The 18,513-nt window shown below is 45.3% G+C and overlaps 1 protein-coding gene across 3 annotated transcripts in view; it reads right to left on the reverse strand.

Moving 5' to 3' along the window:
* PARN (poly(A)-specific ribonuclease) overlaps window positions 1–18,513 on the reverse strand; it is a 164,191-nt gene that overhangs the window by 106,666 nt on the left and 39,012 nt on the right. For all 3 annotated transcript variants that reach the window (XM_027043209.2, XM_015067244.2, XM_027043208.2), the window contains one exon: window positions 18,323–18,392. In XM_027043209.2, coding sequence (XP_026899010.1) covers window positions 18,323–18,392 — 70 coding nt within the window. The remainder of the gene's footprint in view (window positions 1–18,322; window positions 18,393–18,513) is intronic.

Here is an 18,513-nt window from a genome sequence, read left to right on the forward strand (position 1 = left end):
ATGAATAGCCCTAAACCCTGGAAGAACACGCAAACCAAGTGCGCGTGTGACTTGGCCAACTGCAACTCTGGAGAAAGCTGTGTCATTGGGAAACCGACCCTAAAAGCGTAGCTGAGCGTCGGTGGAACTGAACCAAAGTCAACTCCCCGGTGGCCCCCCCCACCTCTGTGTGCCAGGCTGTCTGCAAGCCACCGCTCTGGTCACATCCCTGCCCTTTTGAAGTAAAAAATTACAACATTTGATTGTACGCTTGCCTCATACAAACTGGCTGTCAAAAGGCCTGAAATGATGTGATCAAAGACTTCACACGGGGGTCATCTGCTTGACGGTGTTCATTCTAACACACGAGACAACGCACTGGGCAGGCAGAAACGCCGGTAAATACGCTCAGGAGTGTTCCTTGGCCGTGAACGGTGCTGAAAAATGCTCTTGCCGAAGGCCTTCAGAATCTGCGGGTGTCAAAGACATTTGGACCAACACTTGCACAACACGGTATTTCTATTTTCGAGAAGATTCAAGATGGCTGTAATTGAGTACAGACATGACAGGGCAGAAGTCCTGCCACATCCCTGCAAGCTTTCTGATGAAATATTATTTTAGCACCTACCCTCTAAAAGGGCTGACGCTACTAACTCCATCAAAGGTTAAAATTAAAACTCCTATTTGGTACAATCGCCAATTTTATACCAAGATTCTACTCTAGGAAACCGTAAACTCAAGTTCACATTCTAGATGCCGCGAAACAAAGTTTACCCTTGTGGGCGTCTGTCAGATTTTTAGTGTTCTCCAGTGATTCATGATGCTGTTTATCTCGGCTTTCAAACACGTCTGGAAAGATCCAACAGTAAAGCACAGCAAATTCCAAGGTCTTTTGCTCATCAGACGAGGTAACTTCAGCTCAGCCTCTTTAATGGGCTACTGTGCACAATGTTTTTATCTCTAAAGTCTCCCATATGCTGCATAGCACTCACGAAAAGCCATCTGCCCATATCCTTTCCAGCCCAGGGCAGTATGACATTGGGACCTAGACTACGTGAGGAGGCTTGCTAGTCACTGAAGAAGCTCATTCCAGGTATAAAACTTCTTAGCAGCCCAGAACCTTGAGTTCTTATCAAAATGGGGTTCCCCAGACCAGCCGTATCAGTACCACCTGGGGACCTGTTAGAAAGGCAAATCCCCGGGCCCTACCGAAGACCTACCGACTCAGAAACTCTACAGACTGAGAACCACCAAGTTGAGAGAACAGGAAAAGAGCGTGTTCAATCTCGTGCTAATTGCCATTAATGATGATTCAGTAATCAACCAGCATAAGAAGGACCAAGAAGCTGTGCCAACGGCTCCAAAAAAGCATCAGTCTTAATGATGTGTGTACATTAAATGAGTCTGGCTTAGAAAAACACAGAACTACCAAAACAAAAACCAAGGAAGCAATGACATAAGTCTTCCACCACTCCCTGAGACCAGGAGGTCAACTGTGACCAGCAACTAGCTTCTCTGCAAGAGCTAAACTGCGGGGACATTATTGCTGACAACTGTGGTTCTCATTTTTTAGAAAGGCGCAAAAAGATCACTAATATGACTCTCTTGCCAACTTAAGGCAAAAGTCCCCCCGGTTCTGTGAACTGGCTACAGATGAACACCTCTAGCATCACGCGTTAAACTTCAGCACTAACGCGGCACCGAAGATTGGCCAACACTTGGCGTGAGTAACATGCCCGACACACGGAATCAGACACCTCTAACCTTATCGAAATTCTCTGACCTCACCAGCAAGTGTCAGACTCTGACTCTGGCAACCACAAAGCACACTGGGCTGCTCAAAGAAGTACACTTAGATTAAAGGTTATTCTTTGATGACACGACAGCTTGCCTTGGACTATGGCTTCTCTGAACCATCATTCCCTAGTTGTCTGGTGAATAAAAACGGATTGCCAAGCTGATGCCAGTGTTAACCCATTTTGTGCAGCTAAGCTCAAGAAAACAAAGACAGCAGGGGCGCCTGCATGGCTCAATCAGTTAAGTATCTGACTTCGGCTCAGGTCATGATCTCAGGGTTCCTGGGTTCAAGCCCCACATCAGGCCCTGTGCTAACAACAGCTCAGAGCCTGGAACTTGTTTCTATGCTAACAGCTCAGAGCCTGGAACTTGCTTCAGATTCTGTATCTCCCTCTCTCTCTGTCCCTCCCCTGCTCATTGTCTATCTCTTAAAAATCAACGTTAAAAAATTTTTTGTTTTAATTCTTGCTAAAGAAAACAAAGACCTGGGCAGGGGCATCTGGGTGGCCCAGTCGGTTGTGTGTCCAACTTCAGCTCAGGTCATGATCTCATGGGTTTATGAGTTCAAGCCCAGCATCGGGCTCTGTGCTGACAGCTCAGAGCCTGGAGCCTGCTTTGGATTCTGTGTCTCCCCTTCTCTCTCTGCCCACCCCCCCCCACCTCAGAAATAAAATAAATAAATATTAGAAAGAAAGAAAGAAAGAAAGAAAGAAAGAAAGAAAGAAAGAAAGAAAGAAAGAAAGAAAGAAAGAAAGAAAGAAAACAAAGAGGGCAAAAGTGATATTCAAAAATGCACGCAAGAAGTCCCAAAGGTGATTCAGGAATACTATTCACTAGAGGCTCAAATCTCGGGGAACTGAAAAGATCATTACAGTTCTTTGAAATTCTGCATAACCATAACTATGTATAAGATCAGCGATTCTATTTGGAAATGAAAGAAAATATTTAATTCTGCTCCCACAGTAACATGCTTTCCAGGGCTAAATCCAAAGGTAGAGAAAGAAAGCAAATCAGAGCGGTGTGTCGATGGCCACTTTAAGAAGCAACTTGGCAGGGGGGTGCCTAGGTGGCTCAGTGGGTTAAGCGTCTGACACTGGCTCAGGTCATGATGTCATGGTTTATGGGTCTGAGCGCCACGTCGGGCTCTGTGCTGACAGCTCGGAGCCTGGAGCCTTCTTCGGATTCTGTGTCACCCTCTCTTTCTGCCCTTCCCCCACTCACACTCCATCTCTCTCAAAAAAAAAAAAAAAAAGCAACTGGCAAAAAATGGTCATGCCCATCACAGTGCAGGGGACGTGGGGACTGACAAGACGCCCAAACACGAAGGTTAGGTTGTAAGAGGGCCATGATACATCCACCCGACGAACCACTGAAAGCCATCTACGTGATGCTGGCCACTGGCTTGAATATCTTTTGGAAATTCATTACTGTATTTTTTTAAGTTACAAAATTATAAAACGAGTACCATCTCAATCAGTAAATGAATCATACTGATCTCAATTAGTAAATGAAACAGACACAGAAAACACACTGCTGAGACATGCTCTAAAGTGAGGGGATTTTTTTTTTTTTTGGCTGGTGGAATTATGAGTGGGTATTTTGTGTTTCAATGAGACAAAAAAACATGAAGCACAAAGTGCCTGGCCAGAAAGACAAAACGTATTGTTGTACGTTTACCCTATCTCATCTGGTGTCTGCGGGACAGGCAGATAAGTACCAGTCTCATCAGACCAGGAAGGAGGAAGGTTCTTCCAAGTTCACTGGCTTCCCTTTGGCCGCCACGGGAGCAGAGACAGGACTCAGGCCCAAAGCTTCTCACTACCAGCTCTACAGTAATGCCCGCCCGCCTCTGCTGGGTACCCCTCTCACGTGTGGCTTGAACCTGAGCTGTTTCCAAAGCCTCGATGTGAAATGCTGAGGCTGGAGCCCCAGCAGGAACAAACAGGGACGAGTCACGTTTTTAGTCCTCAGTCGCTACCCAAGCCCCAGGTGAAGCAAGAGCTTCAGACACAAGGCCCCAGAAACATTTGTTTGGTAATGCTCTAATGGCCGATTAAATTATAACCAAGCCCAGGCACATAATGAGGCTGCCGTTTGAGCAAGAGCCGCGGGGAGGCTGAAATTTCAAGGCAATGGGAAGGACAGGCCGCAAGGAAAGCCAGGCTGTCAACAGACGAAAAGGACAACCTTCTGGGGCTCCTGGGTGGCGCAGCTGGTTAAGCGTCTGACTCTCGGTTTCTGCTCAGGCCATGATCTCATGGTTTGTGGGTTCAGAGCCCGGCGTCAGGCTCTGTGCAGAGCATGCTCGGGATTCTCTCTCTCTTTCTCTCTCTCTCTCTCTCTCTCTCTCTCTCTCTCTGCCCCTCTCCCACTCGCACACACACTCTCTCTCTCAAAATAAATAATATAATCTTCAAAGAAAAGAAAAGGACAATCTTCCCCTGTTTGCAATACTGCTACCATGGGCTGCCTGGGCCTCGGGCTTCCCGGGCTTCCCAGGCTTCCCAGGCACAGCTGCCCCCACGCGCGGTGATCGCCCTCAGGCAAACTCTCGAACCGGCACATCCCAGCCTGGGAGACCTATAGGCGCCTGAATACGAGAGTCTGCCTCCTGTAACATCAGAGTTGTACACATAACACCCAGGTCTGAATGATCTGGAAGGATCTCTAATGTTATGGCATGTCTGAATAAAGTACAACAGTGCTCATCTGATCCCTGCCCCCACCCCCCACCACCCCAACGAAAAGAAAAACCTTTAGCCCCCGAACGCCTTGCTCTTCTTCCTAGAAACGCAGGATTTCATTCAATGAGTTAAACATTTGCATTCGCTCAAGTGCTTTCTTCCAGACTGCGCTTCTGTTCCTAAGAAGCTTTGTCTCAGCTTTCCAAGTAAAACTGCATTCCCCTCACACCACTGAAGACTGGGATACAGAGATGTGGAGTAAAATCTAATCTCTACACAATGTGAGCAGTGGATTAATTTGAGGCTCGCCCCACGTCCTGAGCCTTCCAAAGGCAAACTGCAACCTTTAACGGCGGCCAGCTCTCCTGTACTTGCAAACGGTCTCGGTACTTCCTTCAGGGCACAGCGGGAAAAGCACTTCATGAGAACCCTGTACGCAAGGGCTCATCATTATACATATTTATGTGCCATAAAAAACTAATCTCATCATCCAGGGTAGGAAGCATGCAGACATCTCTCACAAAACAAGCTCATTTATTTTGCTCGCTAAAGCTCTCGTGCAAAATACGAAGACATCCGCGGGCTGGAAGGGACTGGCTGTGGCATCAGTTATTTTAATTTCACTCGGGCGGGAGGCACCCAATTCTCCATCTATAGTCACTTGATGTTTTGACAAATAGAGCGTTACCCAACATCTGTCCTGAAGCCAACTCATGGCCTTTCTTAAACAGATACAACACTAGAAACAAGGAAGGGGGGTGAGAGCAGCAGCTCATGTGAACAGTCCCCATCAAATGAACCGTATCAAATGGCATCACATAAAAACGTTAAACTAAGCATTATACAAAGAAGTCACGCGTGCGGCCTATGGAAGGGTGGACTGTAAAATGTCACAGGAAACTAGTCCCGCAGAACCCAGGGGTCAAAGTCAACATCTCTTATGATCACTGCTCAGGCCAAACCCCAAGAGAAAAGGAAACCCTTCAAAGATACTGGCACCGTCTCTTACAAAAAAGAGCAAACCACCACAGAACTGACTCTTTAGAAACCGCGTGCTGTGGAGGAAGAAACCATCCTTGGGCGAGAACAGACCTGGGTCATCCCCGACTCCGCCATTTCTGAGACCCTCGGCAGACAGTCTTAGCCTTAAAATGCAGACATGACTGGGGGGCCTGGGGGGCCGTCAGTTGAACATCTGACTCGTGATTTTGGCTCAGGTCATGATCTTAGGGTTGTAAGCATTGGGCTCCATGCTGGGTGTGGGGCCTGCTTAAGATTCTCTCTCTTCCTCTCTCTCTGTCTCCACCCTTCCCCCACTTGTGAGCTCTCTCTAAATAAACTAATTAAAAAAATAAAATGGGGACATGATTGGAGCACCTGGCTGGTTCAGTCAGTACAGCATGTGACTCTTAATCTTGGTGTTGTTGTGAGTTTGAGTCCCACTTTGGGTGGAAAGATTACTTAAAAGTAAGAACTCAAGGGACGCCTGGGGGTTCAGCCAGTAAAGCGTCCAACTTCAGCTTGGGTCCTGATCTCGTGGTCCATGAGTTCGAGCCCCACATCAGGCTCTGTGCTGACAGCTTGGAGCCTGGAGCCTGCCTCGGATTCTGTGTCTCCGTCTCTCTCTGCCCTCCCCTACTCACACTGTCTCTCAAAAATGAATAAACGTTAAAAAATTTTTTTAAAAATTAAGAACTTAAAGTGGGGACATTATTATTTACCTCTGAGCATTGCTGGAAGCAATTAGAGCGAATGTGAATAAATGATGTAGGGAACTCACCGAAGAGTGGAAGGTGTTCAACAGAGAAGATTTTGGGGTAGCCACTATCAGATATTAGGTACACTGGTGACCCTCGAATTGTACAAATGAAATGTTACACAGTCTTAAAAATAACTACCACCTGGTTTTTCCTTGCTAAAGCAAGGCGAGGAATACCTAAGAATGCTGACTTTACTACTAACAGCCTATAGTGAGCTGAATGGTGGTCTCCAAAAAGACACACACTCTAATCCCGGTACCCGTCAATGTTGCCTTATATGGAAAAAGGGTCCCAACAGATGTAATTAATCATTGTTAAGCCTCTTGAGAACATTATCCTGGATTATTACCCAAGTGGGCCCTAAATGCCAGCCCAAGTGTCCTTCTGCAAGAGAGGCAAAGGGAGAACACACACACACACACACACACACACACACACACACATACACACACACACACACACACACACACAGAGGAAGCCACAATGTAACCATGGAGGCAGAGAGTGGAGAGATGTGCCCAGAAGCCAAGGACTGCCAGCAGCCACCGAAAGCTAGAACAGGCAAGGGACGTATCCTTCCCCAGAGCCTCTGGAGGAAATGCAGCCCTGCCGACAGCTCGATTTCAAACTTCTGGCCTCCAGACCAGAAGGGAATAGGGAATAAATTCCTCTTGTCTAAAGCCACAAAGCTTGCTGTGATTTGTTACAGCAGCAACAGGAAAACTAATACAAAACCCTTCTGTGGAAGAGGGCGATGCTTACATACCTACCTGGGGGTTGGTTGATTTTTTTACCTCTACAACTGATATGTTTATCGTAAGGATAAACAAGTTATTAAGCCAGGGGGAAATGTAGTTTAAAGTAAGGAGAGCCAACACAAGGTTGGCACGGCCCAGCAGGTGCACAGCCGCCGTAGGGCCCGCGGGGCTGACAACACAAGAAGAGGTGTGTGTGGTGTGCCCCTTACGTTTTCTTCAAAAGCAGCCTTTTGATAAAGCCGCAGACACATCTCAGCTGATCTCCAGCAATCAAGACAGCAAGGTCAAAATTAGACAAGGAGATACTAACTTGAGGCGAGCCCTCTCTTCCCTGAAGAAGTCATGGAAACAACCACAGGGTCCCCGTCTTATGCCAGACTAAAGGCCTGAGAAGAATTTAATGTGCCCGAGACTCAGCAGTTTTCTACCTTCCTGAAAACCAACGTACTTAAGAATTTCTGGGGTGATCAAACCAAGTCAATTCTTGAAGATTCTTTCTATCCTAGTAACTCGGGGAACCAAGAGTGAAGCAAACATGACTCGGGTTTAAATAAAGGGCTTTGGGGGCATCTGGGGGGCTCAGTCGGTTAAGCGTCCAACTCCCGATTTCAGCTCAGGTTATAATTTCCCGGTTCATGGGATCGAGCCCCAAGTTGGGCTCTGCACTGACAACACGTAGTCTCCTTGGGATTCTCTCTCCTCCCCCCCCCCCCCCGCCGCCCCTTCTCTCGCTTGTGCATGTGTGCTCTCTCTCAAAATAAATAAACATTTTTTATAAATTAAAAAATTAATAAACAAAGGGCTTTGGTTAAGGCATGTGAGGATAAAATACATCCTGTGTACTAGAGTAAAACACATTCTGGAAGCTAGGGAGAAACCGGCTCTAATCCTTCTGGAATCTGGGAGGCTGCTCTAAGCATTTGCAGTGCTGCGATTTTACTCCTCATGGTGCCAGACTCCAAGATTTGCACAAATTGGAAAAGTTGAAAATGGACTCTTTTTTTAAGTTTTTTTCTTTTATTTATTTAAGTAATCTCTATACCTAACATGGGCCTCAAACTCATGACCCTAAGATCAAGCATCACATGCTCTTCCGACTGAACCAGCCAGGCGCCCCCCAGACTCCATTTTTTTTTTAAGTTTATTTATGTATTTTGAGAGAGAGAGAAAGCATGAGCAGGCGAGGGGCAGAGAGACAGCAGAGAGCAAGAATGAAGCAGGCTCTGCACTGTCAGCGTGAAGCCCGATGTGGGGCTCGAACTCAACAACGGTGAGATCATGACCCGAGCCAGAGTCAGACGCTTAACCCCCTGAGCCACCCGGGCGCCCCCTGGACTCCTACTGCTTGGCTCTTCATGACGAAAAGGTCACCTCCACAATAGCACCACAGTCCCCTTCTACTCAGTTCAGAATGAGTGATGGACTCTGCTCCCTGTCCCTGGTGCAAAATCCAGTTTTGGAAGAAGGTGAGGGGCAGAGAACATGACCCCTTCATGCCAGCACTGCGAATACGGAATTAAAGGACAACCGCTACATGTTTTTGGGGAAGCCAGCCCACTGGACACGAAGGGTCCCACGATCACCACTACCACGGCCTGCCTCCGTCCCGCCTCCCTGACCTCCTCGGCTCCGGCATCACCGGAGGCTGCTGGGGCAAGAGACGCGCACACGGCACAGCCGCTCCCCGTGGCAGACGAACGGAGGACACCGTGTGCCTCACTTGGCTGCCTCGCCGGCCTCGTAAGTCTCCACACACGCGAGCGTGACCGGCACACGGGCAGAGTCTCCGGTTCCCATTCACGACACAACCTCGCAGCAAGACCTTTTTCACTCCAACGCGAAGACAGTTAGGCGGCGCTCTCTGAGCAGATCCCGGGCTGCTGTCGTCTAGAGAAAGGTTTTCATTGACATCGTGCACCTCGGCCCCAAGACAACTCAGCGACGCACACACAGCCTGCTTGCTTTATCTACCACTGCCCCTGCTACCAGGAAAAACGAGAATCACGTTCCCTTCTTGGAGGTTCACTTCGGTCAAAGTCACAGCGACAACCACACTCTGTGCGCCCACGACAGGCCGCACACCGCGCTGAGCGGCCTCGCCGATGCCGCGGTGCAGCCACAGGTCGACCCGACCAGGACGAAGTTTATTAACCCCGCTTCCCAGACGCAGAAGCCCAGCGGCGCAAAGGATGACTGTCCCAGCAGCGTGGCGGGATGGCCCAGCCTGAGGCCTCTGCTCCGCTTGTCAGGCTTCCGCAGACCTGCCAACAAGCAACCCTCGGCCGAGGTACTCGCACAACGTCGCATCCACCGATCTCGAGGCGCGTGTGTCTCAGAAGTGACCGAAACAGAAGACAGCAAACAAATGGGAAAGAAAGATGCCCCAGGTGTTTGCAAAGTGTAATCTGTTCTAACAGATTAAAATCTCACTGAAGCAATGAGGTGCTCAAAAAGGAACAGCTCACGAAAAGGAAAAAATTTATAAAGACAAAAAAGTAGATCAGAAGAAGGTCCCAGGAGCTGAGGGGAGGCAGGGGTGAGGAGTTATTGCTTAATGGTTACAGAGTTGCTATTTGGGGTGAGGAAAAAGCTCTGAAAATATAGGATGATGGTTGCACCAAACTGTGAATGTCCTTAATGCCACTGAATTGTACACTTAAAAATGTGTGTTTAAAACAGCAAATTGGATGTTACACATATTTTACAATAATTTAAAAGAAGTAACAATGTCATATACCAAAAACCAGTGGATTGTATGATTTATTTACTTTTTTTAACATTTATTTCTTTTTGAGAGAGGAAGAGAGAGAGCATGAGCAGGGGAGGGGCAGAGAGAGGGGGAGACACAAAATCCAAAGCAGGCTCCAGGGTCTGAGCTGTGAGCAAAGAGCCTGATGCAGGGCTTGAACCTATGAACTGCAAGATCATGACCTGAGCCGAAGTCAGACGTTCAACCGACTGAGCTACCCAGGCGCCCTGGATCGGACACTTTAAATGGGTGGATTATATGGTGTGTGAATTTACATCCCAATAAAGCTGTTAAAAAAAATAAAAAGAAACAGCTTCCCACAGGTCACTAAGTAAATGCTATCTCTTTCCTCTCTTCTCCCAGTAAAAATCCACACCTGGAAATGCTACACAGCACAAAGGCTGAGAAACAACCACAGGCCTCAAAGGACAAAAGCAATAAGGAAAAGAAGAGAACACATTCAGGTCCTCTCCCTGGACACCACTCAGTTACAGGCGGCCTTTCCTCCTCGCCTTCCCTTTGCTGATCAAGGCTCGTAAATGAATAGAGAACCGTACTTTCAGGGTGTGGGCAGCACAGGAGGGATGATCGTAGGGTGTCTTCTATGAAAGTCAAACAGCCCTGTGTGTGCTTCTGGAAGCTGGTCAGAGAAGCACATCCTCCTCCAGGTATAAATGTCCCCCCGGCAGCGTAGCAGCCCCAGGTTGACCGGGCACCACGATTTGCCAGCCACTGTCCATTTTACACACATTCTCTCATTCTACGCTCACTACAGGCCTATCAAATGAGCAGGAACGTTCTCCGTTGACAGATGAGGAAGCTGAGGCACAGAGAGGGTAAGTAACTTGCCCAAGGTGGCACAGGTTTAAGAAATGGGACTGGGATTCAAATTCAAACCCAGGTACCTGACCACACAGACCACAAGTGCACTGTGCTACCACCCGATATCCCAAAATGAAACAATTCTACTAGAGGAGTTAAACAAGTCTTTTAAAATTTGAGAAGCAAATGGAACCAATTATGCAGACTGTTGTGACAGCCCCCGCCATGCCTTACCAATGGTACAAACTGTGTTGTAACTCTCACTTATGTTGGGACGTCAGAAGTCTCATGGTGGGGGAAATCACTGTAACGCTTCTAAGGACAGACTTAATTTATACTCGACCGGAACAGTCAGTAAAGACACATTTGACCCATCAGCCAGGATGTTAAAAACTGAGAGCCAACACAGGGAATCAGAACAGAGCAGGCTCGTCCTCCTGTTATTCCAGCACCTTCTGTATGAGGGAGGGACCACGAGGAAGAGGATAAGCAATCACCTGGCAGGTGACTGGGTAGCACTCTCGAGAGACAAGCAGGGTCTGCACTTCCAAACACTTGTGCCCACGGACAACTCACGAGTGATCCGGCACTCCACGCTGCTCCGTACGAGTGGCAGTTGCTAGCAAATGGGGCAAATGAGCATGGCTCTCCCCATGGTCAGTGAAAGGGCTGGACAGAAAGGACATATTTTGTTTTCCTACAGTCCTTCAGTTCCGAATCTCTCTGATGTTAAGTGTGATGCACACGCATATATTACAAGGGAAAAAACGATGGCACAAAACAGACACTCAGATCAGTGGAACAGAATAGAGAACCCAGAAATGGGCCCACAAATGTATGGCCAACTCATCTTTGAAAAAGCAGGAAAGAATATCCCATGGAATAAAGACTGTCTCTTCAGCAAGTGGTGCTGGGAAAACTGGACAGCGACATGCAGAAGAATGAACCTGGACCACTTTCTTACACCAGACACAAAAACTCAAAATGGATAAAAGACCTAAACGAAAGACAGGAAGCCATCAATATCCTCAAGAAGAAAGCAGGCAAAAACCTCTTTGACCTCAGCCACAGAAACTTCTTACTCAACATGTCTCTGGAGGCAAGGGAAACAAAAGCCAAAATGAACTATTGGGACCTCATCAAAATAAAAAGCTTCTGCACAGTGAAGGAAACAATCAGCAAAACTAAAAGGCAACCGACGGAGCTGGAGAAGATATTTGCAAACGACATATCAGATAAAGGGTTACTATCCAAAATCTATGGAGAACTTCTCAAACTCAACACTCAAAAAACAAAGAATCCAGTGAAGAAATGGGCAAGAGACATGAATAGACACTTCTCCAAAAAAGACATCCAGATGGCCAACTGACACATGAAAAAGATGCTTAACATCACTCATCACCAGTGAAATACAAATCAAAACCACAATGAGATACCACCTCACACCCGTCAGAAGGGCTCACATCAAAAACTCAGGCAACAACAGATATTGGTGAGGATGCGGGAGAAAGAGGATCTCTTTTGCATTGTTGGTGGGAATGCAAGCTGGTGCAGCCGCTCTGGAAAAGAGTACGAAGCCTCCTCAAAAAATTAAAAATAGAACTATCCTACAACCCAGCAATTGCACTATTAGCTATTTATCCAAGGGATACAGGGATGCTGTTTCGAAGGGGGACATGCACCCCAATGTTTATAGCAGCACTGTCAACAATAGCCAAAGTATGGAAAGAGCCCAAATGTCCATCGATGGATGAATGGATAAAGAAGATGTGGGGGCACCCGAGAGGCTCAGTCGGTTAAGCTCAGTCCGACTTCGGCTCAGGTAGTGATCTCGCGGTCCATGAGTTCGAGCCCCGCGTCCAGCTCTGTGCTGACCGCTCAGAGCCTGGAGCCTGTTTCAGATTCTGTGCCTCCCTCTCTCTGACCCTCCTCCCCTGTTCATGCTCTGTCTCTCTCTGTCTCAAAAATAAATAAAGGTTAAAAAAAAAAATTAAAAAAAAAAAAAGAAGAAGATGTGGGGTGCCTGGGTGGCTCAGTCAGCTAAGCGTCCGACTTTAGTTCAGGTCATGATCTCATAGCTCCTGAGTTTGAGCCCCACATCGGGCTCTGTGCTGACAGTTTGGAGCCTGGAACCTGCTTCGGATTCTGTGTCTCCCTCTCTCCCTGCCCCTAACCCACTCACCTTCTATCTCTGTCTCTCTCAAAAATAAATAAACATTAAAAAAAATTTTTAAAGATATATAGACATAGATATAGATATAGATATATAGATATATATGCATACATACATACACACACAATGGAGTGTTACTCGGCAATCAGAAAGAATGGAATCTTGTCATTTGCAACTATGTGGATGAACTAGAGGATATTACACTAAGCGAAATTAAAGACAAATATCGTATGACTTCACTCATGTGAGGACTTTAAGACACAGAACAGATGAACACAAGGGAAGGGAAGCAAAAATAATATAAAAACAGGAAGGGGGAAAAACATAAGAGACTCAAACATGGAGAATAAACAGAAGGTTACTAGAGGGGCTGTGGGAGGGGTGATGGGCTAAATGAGTAAGGGGCATTAAGGAATCTTAAGGAATCTTAAAGGAATCATTAAGGAATCTTAAACTCCTGAAATCGTGATTGCACTATATGCTAACTAATTTGGATGTAAATTAAAGAAATAAAATTAAATAAATAAGTAGAATAAAATAAAATAATGAATAGAGGTTTTAAACAAAAGGAAAAAAAACAACTTGCGGCGAGCACGTGATTGCTTTCCACAGAGGAAATGGGAAAAAACAGTGTGTTTTATTTCAGGCATCATAATGACCCCTCCCCCTCTACGCTAATCACATTTACTGGTACCTACACAACCTTTTGCAAAAACTGCTGCATTCATCTGACTAACAGAACTTTAATATAAATGCTCCAAACCAAAGCAAACTTGCTTCCGCCATGGACCAATCTGAAACACTTCCTCACCACCTGATTTCTCACAGGCAAACACTAAAAGGTGGGTACAAGCAAGAGTGAACACTTTCCTGGGGCACCCGGGTGGCTCGGTCGGTTAAGTGTCCGACTTTCTCAGGTCATGACCTCACGGTTTATGAGTTCGAGCCCCGCGTCGGGCTCTGTGCTGCCAGCTCAGAGCCCGGAGCCCGCTTCAGATTCTCTGTCTCCTTCTCTCTCTGCCCCTTCCCCACTCCCACTGTCTCTCTCTCAAAAGTGAATAAACATTCAAAAAAAAAAAAAGAGTGAACACTTTCCATGTGCTCTAATTTTATATCCACGTGATAACCAACTTTCTCCTTTATCATGAAACCATTAACACAAAACACATCCACCACCGCATCTCCTTTTCAGATCCCCCAGCGTGCTAAATTCTCTTACGCTTCGAGAAAGGAAAATAATAAATACTGGGCAATGAACTTTAACACCTCATGCAATCTTGGTAACTTCTATGGGAGATGAATAGTTTTATCCCCAATTTACAGGGGAGGAAACAATTTGCCCAAGAGCCTATCACTCCTTCTTCTGGCTTGTCCTCACCTCGAGTGTAGGGACAAAATCCAGCAATGTCATCCCAGGAAGGCCTAGATTTCTAGAGGAATCCTGTTCCTACTCAGGACACTTGGGTCAAGAACAAGACGGCCATCCTCTACAGCAAACTGCAGGCAAGTCTTCCTTTTTAATTCCCTTACTTGCAGAGATTAGCCAAAATAAAAGATTTGCTCATTTCCTTCCTCCTTCTAAGAAATGAGGTCAACAGAAAACAACCTTCCCAAAAACCTTCAGAAAAGGTTATCAAGCGAGAGTTCAACGTGCCTTGCAGACACAGATGACTATTAACAAAACCTAAGGCAAAAGCCTGATTTTGTGCCTTCTGTGGTATGAAAAGAAGTGAAAGCAGAGAGTATTTTTAGCTCTTTCCAGCCTAAAAGGATTTGACCAAAGGATCTTCTCGAAGTTTGGTTTTCCACGCATTGATCAAAACTGACCAAGGTTCTAAAAGGAGGCGAATCACTTCCTGCCCAGAGAGCCTACAACATAAACGAAGGGCACACTCCACACAGCCAATCAGCAGCAGCGGTCGGATGCGGACTACCACTGCTCTACTCCTTTAGGACTTTCCTTCGGTTTCCAACAAAGGAAGGAGAAATGTAGGAGGTGCCCAGGACCATGAAAGAGACAAAATGGCAGCATGCAAAGTCCTCACAGGACGATCTTCCAGACAAATATGGCTCAGAAAGCACCTCACGCTTCATTCCGTCTCTGCAGACCTCTCCAATGCCAGCTGTCTCAGGGAGCTCCCGATAGCTCTCAATAAAAACTTCCCAAGAAGGCATAACTAATGTAGCCAAATGCTAATTCCGAATAATGCAGAAATACGTGCAGTTTATTCCCCCCTCAAGGTTTACTTTTTAAACATAAATCTGGCGAGAGAGGAACAAAACGTTCTCTGCATATGTAGGCAGTTAGATTTCCATCCAAATTTATGTTAGGACTGTGCAATATTTAGTTAAGCTCACGCTGAGAAAAGCCTGGTGCCAAACAAACTCTCAGAAAAACTTACAGATTTTTCTAAAATCAACCACTTGAGGGAATGCTGATGGCCATTTCTGGATGTTTCTCTACAAGGGTATCTTGAAAAAAATGGCAAAATCAAGGTTAATGTCATAAATCAAACATGCATGGAAGTTAAGAATGAGGTCACTAACACAGAAAGAGATGTTCAAAGAAGCAAGTGCTTTTCCCACTTTCTAAATGGGTTGAGAAGGGATGACCGCATTTCATAATGTATGTAAATATAACGTCACTACTTTGTACACCTGAAACTAACACAACGTTGCATACCAATTATTTTTCAAAGAAAAATGGATGACTGTACTTGACCATGCTATTCCAATACACAATAAAAATAGTTCCTATTTTGCATTTCAAATCCTGCTGGACTTTTTTTCCTTCAAAGACGAAGAAAATATTCTTCCTTTACAGATGGAGGGGGAAATGGAGCAAAAAATCAAGAATTTTCAGTGCAATATCACAGGAGGATTCCTGAATCCTCAACCATTTTTGCTATGCAGAGAGGTTTCAGGAAAAAAATATAAATGAACATTCCAAATTTAAACTGAAACTGTCCTTGGGGCATCTAGATGGCCCAGTCAGTTAAGTGACCAACTTCGGCTCAGGTCATGATCTCGTGGTTCGTGAGTTCAAGCCCCACGTCAGGCTCTGTGCTGACAGCTCAAGGCCTGGAGCCTGCTTCGGGTTCTATGTCTCCCTCTCTCTCTGCTCCTCCCCCACTCACGCTTGTGCGTACACGCATGCTCTCGCTCTCTCTCTCTTAAAATAAATACATACACATAAAAAAATTTTTAATGAAATTGTCCAGTTCTCTGAGTAATAGCCTTGCATATTATCAGCAATAACAAATTCCTCTAGAAATATATCAAGTCTTTGTTAAATTTCTTAAAGCTAATTTTGATTGCTCTTCATGTCGGTCATGCAGATTACTGATAAACTAGATGCAGCCTATTATCAAACCCAATTTGTATCTATCACCTGATTTTATAAGGACTTGATGTTAGTGGAGAAGCAGGATCATTGTTTTAAATATTTAAAAATGAGTAAATATGGGGGTGCCTTAATTTTGGCTCAGGTCGTGACCTCACGGTTCCTGGGATCAAGCCCTGCATGGGGTTCTGTGCTGACACCTGACAGTGTGGAGCTGCTTATAATTCTCTCTCTCCCTCTCTCTCTCTGCTCTTCCCCCACCCTCACGCAGGCTCTCTCTCTCTCAAAACAAACATTTAAAAATTAAAAATACCCACGTCGGGCTCTGTGCTGACAGCTCAGAGCCCGGGACCTGCTTCGGATTCTGTGTCTCCCTCTCTCTCTGACCCTCGCCCGTTCATGCTCTGTCTCTCTCTGTCTCAAAAATAAATAAACGTTTAAAAAAAATTTTTTTTAATAAAAAATAAACTGATTTTTAAAATTATATTAAAAAAATGAGTAAACATGTCCCAGTTGAAAAATATCATTGAACAATGAACTTAACATCCTGCACATAAAAATGCAAGGAATGGCCATGACCCAAACAATATTTAAGGTCACCTGCACACTCCATGGTCTATGACTTAAGCTGCCCTTTCAACGATTTACAAAGATAAACACAACCCCCAAAATAAAAGTTAAGAGCTAAGAATATTCTGTTTTTCCCATAAGGAATTGGATAGACAGCAAGGGCTCAACTGTTGGCAGAATTAATTTTCCATAAAAAAAGAAATTAAACTCTGTACATTAGCATGATGCACACTGAATAATGTATAGAATTGCTGAATCACTACAGTATACACCTGAAACCAACATGACACTGTATGTTAACTATACTGGAATTAAAATTAAAAACTTAATTAAAAATTTCAACTTGATTTTCAATATATACTACATTGCTTCCCATTCCTCTCTGAAAGACGTTTTGACAGTCAAACACAGTAGAAGGCCACCTGGGTGGCTCAGTCGGTTGAGCATCTGACTCGTGATTTCGGCTCAGGTCATGATCTCACAGTCACGGCAGTGAACCCTGTGCTGGGCTCCACGCTGAATGTGGTGCCTGCTTAAGATTCTCTTTCCCCCTCGTCCCTCCCCCCACCATCCTCGTTCTCAAAATAAAAAAAAAAAAAAAAAAATCAAACACATTTACCTCTGAACTTTCAGATAAAAGAAGATTTAAAAATCAGAAGCCACAGTGTGATAAAATTTACTAACTCAGACTACACAAATTCCAAACCTGTAGGAATCCAGATGTTTGCAATTAACATCTGTCTCTGCAGCATGTCACTTAAGTACAAGCACTGCGATACTAGCATTTATATAGACATCCAAAGGAGATGGTGTTCTCACTGAAAGAATTGTAAAGTGCTGTGTATAATGTGAGGAAATGATGTAACCAACCCAACGCTCAAACAGTTCTTTCTCCCAGTGGGAATGACTGATGTGGGCTGCCTCATTCTTTCTGGCTCACCCAGAATCTCCTAGAACAAATTCTGTTAAGAAAGCAGGGGTAAAGAAGGCTTAGGGCTCTGGCACAGAGCCCGACTGTGGCCGGCCTGAGGGTCACATCCATAACTTTAGTCTCAACGATGCCAAGAAAGCAAAAGCCACACTTTGAAGTCATCATCTCGAGAGTCTTTGAAAATGCTCTGAACTTTGACGTCTCCCTAAATCACACAGACTTCTTCCAACTGTAAGTACACGAGCAAGCTTTTTACTTCATTGAATCCACGCAGATGAAAGCTCAGGATGAAATGACAATCAAGACTTCTCCATAGATTATCTTAAAAGCCATTTGTGTAACCAACATCTCCTTAGAAAGAATTTTAATGAGATAATAATGCAAGTATAAATAATAACCTCACGTGTAAAGTATGTTAGCAGTGTTAGGTCCAACTGTGTATACATACACACGCACACACTCTCCCTCTCTCTCTCTCTCTCTCTCTCTCTCTCTCTCAGAGTCTCCCTTAAAGGCAATTCAAATGCCAAAACCACCAGTTCTTCGTCTTGGAAGAGACACACTACTTTTGGCAGTGTTTTCTTTTCTTTTTAAGCCAATGTACTTAATAAATTATTTCCCAGAAGGTCAATTTCTGTTTTCAAAAAAACACGTGAGTCACTAGAGATGAGAAATCCTTTATGTAAAAATGCACAAGAGCTCCCAATCACCCTGACATCATGAGAGAACGTGGCCACTGGGGCTCTGCTTACTTACTTGTTAAAAAAAGGTTCAATGAGTTTTGATCTGGCAGACACGTGAATTTTTGGAGGGCTAAGAAAAGAACCTAATGAAGAAAAAAAGCAGAGTGTTACACACGGTCAAGGAGACAGAGCCTGAAAGTTCAGACGACAGCCTATGTCAATCAACTCTCCCGGTCAGAAGGGTCAGAGGCACTCGTAAGGGCC

Source organism: Acinonyx jubatus, chromosome E3 (genome assembly GCF_027475565.1).
Source record: "Acinonyx jubatus isolate Ajub_Pintada_27869175 chromosome E3, VMU_Ajub_asm_v1.0, whole genome shotgun sequence".
Taxonomy (NCBI): Eukaryota; Metazoa; Chordata; class Mammalia; order Carnivora; family Felidae; genus Acinonyx; species Acinonyx jubatus.